The sequence below is a fragment of the Gavialis gangeticus genome, unplaced genomic scaffold (genome assembly GCF_001723915.1).
Source record: "Gavialis gangeticus isolate Ggan-Ray unplaced genomic scaffold, GavGan_comp1, whole genome shotgun sequence".
In the NCBI taxonomy this organism is placed as follows: Eukaryota; Metazoa; Chordata; order Crocodylia; family Gavialidae; genus Gavialis; species Gavialis gangeticus.
Genome location: NW_017729009.1, coordinates 3974949 through 3985688, shown reverse-complemented (window position 1 = coordinate 3985688; position 10740 = coordinate 3974949). Strand labels below are relative to the sequence as shown.

The following is a 10740-nucleotide window of genomic DNA, read 5'->3' as shown; positions in this document are numbered from 1 at the left end:
CCATCTTTCCCATCAACCCCCTCTCCCACAGGGCCCTTCCACCAGCTCCTCTCCCTCCCCTCCCACACAGTACGCCTCTCCCTCACCCATCAACCAGCCGCTCCCATGCCCACACTCAGCTCTGTAGCCCCTATTTCCCTGCTCCTCAGCTCCCCACGCACCAGCCCCCTTCTCCCATGCCTCACAGCAGCTGACAGCACCATCCTCTTGCAGCGCTTTGTCAGCAACAAGATCGTTACTAGTTGTTATATGCTGTGAATGGGAAGGTCCAAGCTTAAGCTTCTGCACTTGGTAGCCTGAGGAGCCCTGAGCTCCTGGTCTGGGCACATTCTTTGTGGTTGGGATGGGGAGCGATTACTTTCCTTTCAAGCATCAAGCACCAGGCCTGGCCAAGCACGGGGCCCAGGACTTGCTGGGGGGGTTGGGCCCAGCCTGGAAAGGCGAAGTTCCTGCTTCGGCTTATGGAGGTAGTGAGAGCAGCAGGACTTGAGGCTGTATTTGTTCCGAGAGGTGCTCCCTGGAGCCAGGACAGCGTGGTCAGTGAAGGTCTCGGCAGGGTCAGGATGAACCAGACAGGAACTGTAAGGTTGCAGGCCGGCTTCTTCAACCTGCCTCTCAGATGGAGCTAGAGGGGCGAGGGGACTGGGCCCAGTGCCGGCTGCTACATCACGCTCTCCTGGTGGGTGAGGGGCCTCCTTACTACCTCTCGCCCTCTCTAATGCTTTCATGGCTTTATCCCGCTCACAGTTCTATATAAAGTGAATCAGGCCCTGTAAATAGCAGGGTCTTGTGACACAGCCTCTGGGCTGTGGGGATATTTTTAGTGCTGAGACACTGAAGATTTGAAGATTGGCTGGAATAGCGTTCTCTCCGAATCGGTGTCACAGATGAGGGTCACAGGGTGCCACCTCCTCCCCCAGCACAGTCCCGCTCTCCCCCTGCTTGTCTTCTCCCATTCCCTGTCTCTGCCAAAGCCACCAATTCCCTCCCTCCCTCCTCATGCACTTCCTCTCCCTGGGATTGGGTTTATTTTTTGCTTTTGCTGCAGTATGAGGCCAGAGCTGAAGCCCGAGAGGGAGAATGCATACAGGAGCACTAAGCAGCTTACTCCTGCATGGGGTCATTCCCAGGGCTCTGTTGCTAGGAGGGACTGACTACAATAGTTGTGAGCACTCCCATGGACAGTGCCTCTGGCCTGTTCCCCTCTGGAAGCTCAGCTTGACACCCAGAGCTTTGTGGTTTTCTCCAGCAACAGTGGGACTGGGGCCTGTATGTCCCCCTGCAGTGGTGGGGGCCTTGGAGCAAAGCTGGGGACAAAGATCCAGCTACAGAGTGGACAGAGAAAGCTGGGTTCCTTGAAGTCATTCCATAGAAAACCAGCCTGTACCCTGGCAAGCAGACTCTCCATCCCCTCCACATATGCTGTCAGCCTCCTCAGTGATCCCCTACTGCAGTACCATTCTTCAAAGCCTTGTCTGTCTTTTTAATCTCTTGGGAAGTTTTCAAGAGATTTAAAGAGACATCAGCTGAAGAAATAATGCCCCCCACCATTCTCTCTTGGCCCTGCACCTCTTTTAAGCCCTCTCGTCTTCCCCTCCACACCCATTCATGCTGTCTGCTACACAGAGAGGGGGTTGTACTCAAACTTAGCAAGACAAAGAAAAACAACAAATGTGTGTCCTCCCAGTGCAAGCACAGCCAGAAAATCCTTCATGGCTTAGCTCTCCGGTCAGGGTGCTGATTAGAAGATCTCACTGTTGCGAAGAACCCATTCAGCCACCACACCCCTGGGGCTACTTTCATCCCTAGTCTCGGAGATGTGACCACAGTTAGTGCTCCTGTCACATCCCCCTGGGAGTGGGCATGAGTGGAATGGCTGTGAGCTCTATGCAGCCAGCCCTCCTATAATCGTGTCTCCTTCAGGGAGGAGGTGGAAGCTCCTTTCACCCCTGAGCTTTCTGCTATTAGTCTCTGTAGTAGCTCGTACAGAAAGACCTGACGCTTCAGCCTGCTGCACAGGCAACACTTCTTCCCTGGTCCTTTTGGGAGCCCCGGCTGAACCAGAGTGGGATTGGGGCTTCCCTACAGCCAAGTGCATCCCCTCCTGCTCCTCACATTGCCTCCTAGGACTGGCAGGGACTGCCAATGGGGAATTACAAGGAAATCCCCATTTGTTTCCTTCCCACGGGGCTGGCAGGCCCCTTCCAGCCCCACAGAGACATTCAGGCCCAGTTCCTCTGTCAGCTTTGGTGCCTGAGAAGCAGCAAGAGCCGGAAGGATTTGAAGGCAGCAGGGAGCCTGGTGTTATTTCATGCTCTTGCAAGCCTGCCAGGGAAGTGTGTTGGGGGGTCAGCGATCTGGGAATGGCAGTGTGAATGTGCATGAGCCTCGTAAGTGGCTGCTGAAAGAGACCACCAGCAGGTATTGAAGAACCCGACTGAATTCCCTGCAGCGCACAGGGGCTGCATTGTGCACAAATGTGTCACTTGGTGGGAACATGCCATCCCAATGAGGCAATCCCCGCGATTGATGGGGAAGGAGAATGTGACCAGTCACATGGAGTAAGGCAGAGAGGGAGCGTTTCTCTCTTTTATTTGCTCAATGGCACTTGTTCAGTGGTGGGGACATGAGCTGAGCTGTTTGCCTGCTACAATGCCCGAGATGCAGGAACGGAGCCCCAGGGAATGGGAAGGAGGGAGGGAGGGGAGACAGGGAGTGGGAAGGAGGCTCCATCTCTGGGTCTCACAGCGGTCACGGGTCCGTCAGGCCCAGTCACCCAGCTGCATATGTTGCTTAAGGCCTGCAGTGGTTACATAATGGAATGTCAGTGCTCGTGGCCAGCTGCCCAGCTGGCTAACGAAAGGCATTTGTAAATGGGTTTGCTAATGGAACTGGGATGTACATCCCAGTGCATCTCCCTCATTCAGGCTCCAGTACAGTGCATGAGTGAAAGCAGTATGTCAGTACCAATGGCCTATCAGCTCCATTGAATGTTCCTATGGTCATAACTATCATGCGATGGGAGGAGAGATGAGCCAAAAAAAAAATGAGTGCAGAATACCTCAAAAGTAGAATCTGCCTTTTGTAGAACACTGGTGCAGGTGACACGGCACTCGCTGCTCCATTAGAAAGGAAAGTTGCAACATGTCAGCTTCTGGGTCTCAAGGCTGCTATGTTTGTGCTGTTGTGTTTCACAGTCATACCACTGTCTACATCCCTCTGCTGTGCTAGGTCCTGTACAAACAGAGGATAAGAACATATCCTATTGTGTTCATTGTCTAATTAGTCAAGGCAAGCTGTGGAAGGAGAAACAAAACTGAAGTTGCCCAAGGCCACAGAGCGGGTTACTGCCAAAGCCAAGGCTAGAACACTGGTTTCCTGACTCCAGTGCCAGAGCCAAGCCACACTCCCTGCCACACAAATCACAGAGCTGGGGATTATTTACCCTCATGGACATTCTCCAGACCCAAGATCTTATGGCAGAAGGAAGGTAACCTTGAAGGGGGTCTCTGTTCTTTACTGGGCTGTGGTTTTGGAACTCACCCCCCTCAGCAATGGGAGAGGATGTCATGTAAGAAGGGATTTCTTTCCCATTGCCATCGGCTGGAAAGCACTGAGAGAGAAAACAGGAAGACTTAGTGCAGGCACTCCAGGATCACGCTCTCTGAATTGTCACCTGGCTGTCAGGCATTTCACTAGAGTTATCTAAAGCTCCAAGACTTAAGCCCTGGCCTTTTTGCACTAGCTGATGCTTGAATTGCTGGCCAAGTTTCCTGGGAAAGCTGTGATAAGCCATAGGCCAACACAGCCAGTTAGCCACAGATTCCAGCACCATAACAGCTGCAGGCTCACTGAAAGAGTGGTAAGCTGGTGATTCTGCCCTGATGAGAGCAAATAGCAGAGCAGGTGCAAAGCAGCTGAGTTCTGTCATTAACTACCAGCAGGGCTGGCTAAAGGGGCCCAGAATTACCTGAGCCACAATCCTCCAGGGTTAACCTGTTGTCTGTGCAGCCTGCAACCCTATAATTACATTGCCCCAGTCTCCTCCTCCCTGCCTGTGCATTAGCTGTGCCCCCACCCCCATCCCCTGGCTCCCAGACAGACCATGTCACACACTGTCCTGGGGCTGTGGACTGATGGTGGAGGAGTCTGGGTTCTGAATCACCCTGTGCCAAGGGCTCCTGGTGCATGAGGCTTGCGCTGCAGCAGCTGGAAGCCAGCAGAGGAAGCACAGTGGGCTGAATCTTGATCTATTATTAAGGTGCTGTCTGCACACCAGGCTCAGAGTCTTGGCAGAGTGCGAGAGCTGGGCTATGTGGACACTTGTCCAAACCGGCAGTCCCGTCCCTTGGAAATGGGCACAAGGACAGGCAGCCGCAGGAGCAGAGCTGAGCACTCAGACTGCAGTAAGTGGGGAAGTCAGAACCACTCCCAGGCTGGCTAACTCATGGCACTGGACCCAGCTGTAATGGGACAGGCAGACGCAGAAATGAGCACAGGCTGGGCAGACCTGACAACCAGGTCTTGCTTTGCATATTGCAGAGGAGAGGGTGGGGTAGGGAAGTTCAGCCCAGACAGGTATTTGGAGGTGGGGAGAGGTGAGATCTGAGAGGCTCCCATGCGTGGGGGTCTTTGTGGGGGAGGTAAGACCTGAGGCATTTCCTCAGGACTGTCTAAGATATTTTTCCTCTGTGATCATGTCTCATCATCACATTGTTCCTGATATAGGCACAGCCCCTGCCTCCCTGCCAGACAGGGTGGGGCTCTTGGGCAGTTGTCTGCTGCAACACCCCCACACCTCCCCACTCCCCGCCCCCCTGCACACACCCTCTAGCACAGCAGTAGGGCTTGGTCAGTGCTAGGACAGGGACAGTAAAGGATGTTTGTTTAGTTTCCATGGTTACTGTACAGTCCAATTCAATCATCACATTTTTTTCTGTGTTGGCCTGACTGAGAACAGCGGGGAGGATGTCTGGACTGGTGGAGGTGAGACTCTGGCCTGGCAGCATCCAGGCAGCTGCTGGAATAAGTTGGATGGGCTGCAAGGTTTTTGCTGTCTGGGGGTTTTGGTCCTTAGCTTGCTGCTCTGGGGGAGGGATCTTGAGTCAGGCCTCTGACATGAGCAGGAAAAATTGGCCCTCAGCCTTCTGGTTCTAAGCAGAGAGCTCCAGCCTCTGCCCACAAGGGCTCCCTGTCATCGTTGGGGGAAGAGCTGAGCCATGAGAAGAATTAAAAGAATGCAAATGTTTGTACTGGCAGGATCTACACTGTCTGCGTGGGAATGAAAGAGGTCCTCCACGAGGATGGGGCTGTGCTCATGAACTGGGGTAGGGAGGGTATCTGTTGGCAGGCAGGGCTAGCGGCAGTTAATGTCATGTTATTCCTGTCACATTTCTCAGCTCAGTAAGATTCGAATGTCAGTTCCCCTTCCTGCATGGTAATGCACAGAGACAACTCGCTCAGTAATTCTGCCCTGGGTAACAAAGTGGGAAAGTCCAGAGCTGTGTCTGCTGTGTCACACACCCCAGAGACTCCCTGCAGCATGGGGCAGGGTGCTGAATGTCACCTTCCTCTACTACTACTGGCTAAGAGAGACTTCCATGTTACAAGTTCTTTCCTAACAGTCTAATCTTAGGCAAGGTACTTTCATGCTGCCTGTCTCAGTTCCCCTCTCTGGAAAATGGGTCTAACAATACTAACCTTCTCCCACAGAGGAGAGAAGAGTTATTTATAGAGTGCCTGGAGACTAGGAGGAAGGGAATACATATGTCCAAATTATCAGGCTTTTGCTGCAGTTGTTGACTCCAGGCTGGAGTCAGAATCAGCAACTCCTGGCCTGCACAGCCCCACAGTTAGCAAATCAGCATACACTCCCCACAGGTAAAATGGAGTTAGACCACTGACAGTGCAGGAAGGAGGCAGCCTCCTGTTGGCTGTGAAAGGTACCTCATGCCCCATCTTACTGCTGGCTTGGGCCTGACCTCCCATCTCGTTCTTCTCCAGCCAACATGGAGCACGGGCAGCGTGGACTGGACTCCGACCAGGTGCAGCAGCAGCAGCTCAAACTGCGTGACAGGCAGAAGTTCTTTGAGGAGGTTTTCCAGCATGAGGTGGATTTCTTCTTCCCCATGTCCCACCTGCAAATAGAGCACAGGAGACGTAAGTGCTGGCCAGTGCTGGGGAGGAAGGTGTCTGTGCTGGGCAGTGATGGCGGGGAGGGGTGCGCATGAAAGGACATTACAAAAAATCCTGTTCAGAGCTATGCGTCAGTTTATTATTTGAGAATTACATGATTATATTGATGCCACATACTCAGTGCTGCATGGAAAGAACAGTGGTCCTTGCACTGAGGAGCTCCCAGTCCCAACAACCTGGAGGGACAGGAAGCTAGGCAACACGTGACATACAGAGAAGGATCAGATACCAGCATGCCACGCGCAGGGTTGTCAGCTTACATATCGTGTGAACAGCGCAGAGTCAGATGCCTAGGTACCTCAGAAACAGAAGCAGAATTCCTCCCCATGCCTCTTACCAGTGAAATAGAGCTAAGTTTTCAACACCGACAGCTTGTCACCCTCAGGGCTCTTTCCCTGCTCCCTTGACCAGCCAACCATGCCCCAGGACTGTCCTGTTCTAGTAGGCATGAAACCAAGGCATACCACAGTGTTTTCTCTGGCACTGTCTTCTCATGTTGCTGGCACCAGGCTGGCCTGAGACTGTTTTCCTGGTTTAAGGAATGACCCCCACCCTGTATTCCTCTGGCTTTCTGGTCTGTCTCTGCAGCTCCCCTAGGCAGCATTTCCTCCATGGAAGTGAATGTGGACATGCTGGAGCAGGTGGACTTGACAGACCTTTCTGACCAAGACACTGTGGATGTATTTCTCAGCTGTGGGGCAGAGGACAACAACATTGCCAGTCCCCTGCCAGGTATGTATAGTCTGAGGATATATGCTTCCTTACCTGCTAGCTGTCTCCTGACTGCAACAGCTCAGCTCTCTAGGCCTATTCAATCTCTCCTGTGATTTTCCAGATCCAAAGGGAAATACCAAAGAAACTGCCTGCAGCTTTGGCCTGTTGGGTCGGAAAGTTCCCTCTTGGCACTGCTCCTTACCGGCACTGCTCTCTACCAGAGCCAGCACCACTGTGGCCTCCAGAGGCTGCAGTACAGAAGGGCAAAGTTTTATTTACCTCAAATCTTATACCATGGATCATAGGGAACAATGCTATTGTATAAATACCTGTGTCCTGTGTACACTACAGCCTCCACTCCTGGGACTAGAGAATTACAGGGGAGACAGAATCATAGAAAGTTAGGGTTGGAAGGGACCTCAGGAGGTCATCTAGTCCATCCCCAACTAGATCATCCCAGCCAAAGCTTTGTTTAGCCGGGTTTTGAAATCCTCCAAGTAGAGACAACTCAAGCAGGGCATGGGGCAAATCGGCCTGTGCGGGGCCCTGCCCCCAGACGCAAGGAAGCCAACAGGGGATTCAACAGCGGGGGGCCGGTGCCGGGTGTCAAAAGGCCAGACAGGAAGCCGGCACCAGCACAGAATTGCCACGGCCGCTCCACTCAGATCCGCAGGACCCAGGGCGGTCGCCCTAATTCACCTTTCCCTAGGGATGGCCCTGCCTCCAAGGATGGAGCCTCCACCACCTCTCTGGGTAACCTGTTCCAGTGTTTTACTAACCCCCTAGTGAGAAAATTCTTCCTAATATGTAACCTAAACTTCCCTTGCTGCAACTTGAGACCATTGCTTTTTGTTCTGCCATCTGCTACCACTGAGAACAGTCCAGCTCCATCCTCTTTTGGACCCTCCTTCAGGTACTGAAGGCTGCTATTAAGTCCCCTCCCTGTCTCTTCTTCTCTAAACTAAATAAGCCCAGTTCCTTCAGTCTTTCTTCAGAAGTCATGTGCCGCAGCCCTCTCACCATTTTTGTCGCCGTCCACTGGACTCCCTCCAATTTGTCCACATCCTTTCTGTAGTGGGGGGCCCAAAACTGAATACAATACTCCAGATGTGGCCTTACCAGTGCTGAATAGAGGGGAAGAATCACCTCCCTTCATGTACTGGCAACACTGCTACCAATGCAACCCAGTATGCAATTAGCCTTCTTGGTGACAAGGACACACTGCTGGCTCATGTTCAGCTTATTATTGTCCACTGTAACCCCCACATCCTTTTCTGCGGAGCTGCTGCCCAGCCAGTCAGCCCCCAGCCTGTCCTGGTGCATGGGATTGTTCTTGCACTTCTTAGGGACTGTTGCAGGACTTTGCACTTGTCTTTGTTGAACCTCATGAGATTCCTTTTGGATTCCAATCCTCCAATTTGTCTAGGTCACTCTGAATCCTATAGAGAAATAAAGAAGCAAATCAGCTTCTCAGACGAGCAATCATCCCTACCCTCCAGTGTATCAGAAGCCCTACTCCCCCCAGCTTGGTGTCATCTGCAACCTTTCAGGATGCAGATGACCAGGTTGACCCCAGACACCCTGTGTTGAGTTCACTTCACAGTGGTGCTGGGTCATTGCATGAGGAGGGAGACCAGGACTCCTTCCCCCCTTCCACACTTGCTGCAATGATTCACACAGGGAATGAGTCAAGCCCCTTTACCAGTAGCTTCTGCCAAGCTCCAGTAAAAGACCTCACACATAACAGCTCCAGGCCAGCTTCCACCAACTAAATAAGGAAGGCTTCACTGCCAAAAAACTCAGGGAAGGAATGTGAGGCCCATGCCCTGCAGCCAGGCTGGGATTTGGGAATGGGAGCTAGCTAGCTCCTGCTGAGGAGTGAAGTGGGGCTCCAGGGTCAGTAGCTGACACTTGTCTGGAGGGAGCTGGCATCTCTCTGTCACAGAAAACCCGGTGATCTTCAGATTCCCCCATACCCCTGCAAGCTCCAGTTCTCCTGGCAGGAAAAATTCTTGGCTGTTGCCTCATCTTTCATGCCCAGACTCCTAGGAGCCTTGCACCCCATCCCTGAAATAGTGCAGTGCACAAACCCAGGACCCTCCACTAACTGGGATTGGCAGGGCTGGGGGAGATGATGGGGCCAGGCACAGAGCCCATCAGGGTCCAGACCTGCCAGTTGTATTTCCTTATTTGGATTCTCCCTGCTTGACAGATCCCAGCCAATGCCCTGATGAGATCACCCTGCAAGTGCCCGACACAACTGAGATCAAATCGCGGATCTCATCCACATCCTCTGCCTCCACAGACCTGAACAGCCTGGACACCAGTGAGGAAGGGGCAGAGACTCCTGTGGTGCAGTCAGATGAGGAGGACCTGCAGGAGGACAGCCCTAAACAGCAGGTGGCCAGAAGTTAGCATCAAGCTCCCTGCTCTCTCTTCGCCCGGCCACTGCATGGACCTGCCAGCATGAAAGGAAGACTGCTGGCTGTTTGACTCTTGTAAACCCCAAGCAGTGTCCCCATCCTAAGCTGCTGCCTTCAAGGAGTGGAGACGAGTTCCCCCTCCCCCTGCTGGTTCAGCCAAGGGGGCAAGAGAGGGGCCCAGAAGAAGAGGGATATTGTAGGGTCTAGAAATTAACTCTTCAGGCTTTGCTACTAACACTCCTGCTTCACCCACCTAAGCTGCTAAGCACATCCTGGTTGCAGCTGCACCTGGTCCCTACAAGGCCTCTCCGCTGGATCTCAGCCTCCCTTGGCCCCTCTAGACAAACATTTAACAGCAGCCTACAGAGAAATAACACTCCTGTCAAACAAGCAATCAGGGTGTCTGTGTTATTGGAAGAGAGTCATGGGTGCCCAGGAGATGGGGGACATGAGTTGTTTGGCCTTGGAAGGAGCTAGAGGAAGAGGCAAGTGTGGCAGGGGTGAAGTGTACTCAGCCTACAAAGGCAAACCTCCCTAGGAGATGAGCTCACATTTCAGACCCTGAAGCACAGGTCTTACCCAGTTCCCAGGCCAGAGTCGTGCTTGACAAGCAGCACAGTCCCTTTAACCACCTACAACATGTGGATAGAGAAAATCAACAGCCCAATGAAATTATGCTGGTGGGCTTTGTGGTGCTCTGCATTTCTGACCTGCTCCAGAGGAAGATGCCATAGTCTCAGACTAATAACAGACCTGACCTAGCACTGAGTCCACAGGAACAGGTGAGCTGACCCCAAATGTGTGCCAGTGCAGTTCCCCATGGATCAGCCTGCCCCCGATTCTGGTTCTCATTAATAAGTACAGCAAAAGCAGTCAAAACACCTGAGTGAGCAACTCAGCATGACTGTAGTAGCTCTGGCTGCAATTCCTTGGAGGAGTCTTATGGAGAGCGAAGAACATGCTGTCACTAACTTGGGCTTGGCCACTGCTCTTGCCTTCTCTATACATAGCAAGTACAGCCAGAGGCAGATCAGGTTGGAGGAAAGCTGCTTCCACCAGGTGCTGCCAGACAGGTGTCCTGGTCTTAATCCAGCTATAAAAGGGGAACTTGTCATGCCCATAGCAAAACTGGGTCAGCCATAAGGAGAGGAGTCTGAGATAGAAATAACAGGCATAGTGTAGTGTCCTAGATCCTGGCTTCTGTCTTGGAACCACTCAGAATTTAACAAAACCTGGACTAACTTGTCAGCAAACCTGGCTGGACCATGGCTGTAGCAGTTAGCATCTCATGTACCTTTAAGCTACAAGCCAGGTGCAGATGAGTCATGCCTCAGACACACAGTGCAGCTTGTAAAACACTTCATCTAGAGGGAGTAAAGAGAAAAGAAAGGGCTGAAAAAAGGAAGTG

At 52.5% G+C, this 10740-nt stretch overlaps 2 protein-coding genes and 1 long non-coding RNA gene across 6 annotated transcripts in view; 1 reads left to right on the top strand and 2 right to left on the bottom strand.

Moving 5' to 3' along the window:
* TP53TG5 (TP53 target 5) overlaps positions 1–6054 on the bottom strand; it is a 28587-nt gene extending 22533 nt beyond the window's left edge. For both annotated transcript variants that reach the window (XR_002096115.1, XR_002096114.1), the window contains exons 1-2: positions 5964–6054; positions 3544–3613 (exon numbers count right to left, since the gene is read on the bottom strand). The gene's annotated coding sequence lies outside the window, so the exon portion shown is untranslated. The remainder of the gene's footprint in view (positions 1–3543; positions 3614–5963) is intronic.
* On the top strand, positions 309–9726 carry DBNDD2 (dysbindin domain containing 2). 3 transcript variants are annotated; one of them, XM_019509810.1, is made up of 4 exons: positions 309–581; positions 6004–6159; positions 6784–6927; positions 9122–9726. In XM_019509810.1, the coding sequence occupies exons 2-4, from the start codon at positions 6009–6011 to the stop codon at positions 9322–9324; spliced, it is 498 nt and encodes a 165-aa protein (XP_019365355.1). In that variant the 5' UTR covers positions 309–581; positions 6004–6008; the 3' UTR covers positions 9325–9726. The 3 variants fall into 3 exon arrangements, with proteins under 3 accessions (XP_019365355.1, XP_019365356.1, XP_019365354.1); XM_019509811.1 differs by lacking the exon at positions 309–581 and having other exon boundaries at positions 4993–6159; positions 9215–9726; XM_019509809.1 differs by lacking the exon at positions 309–581 and having other exon boundaries at positions 4995–6159.
* Positions 9556–10740, bottom strand: part of LOC109292410 — a 6768-nt gene continuing 5583 nt past the window's right edge. The window contains exon 2 of the long non-coding RNA XR_002096116.1: positions 9556–10586. This is a non-coding gene — a long non-coding RNA (uncharacterized LOC109292410). The remainder of the gene's footprint in view (positions 10587–10740) is intronic.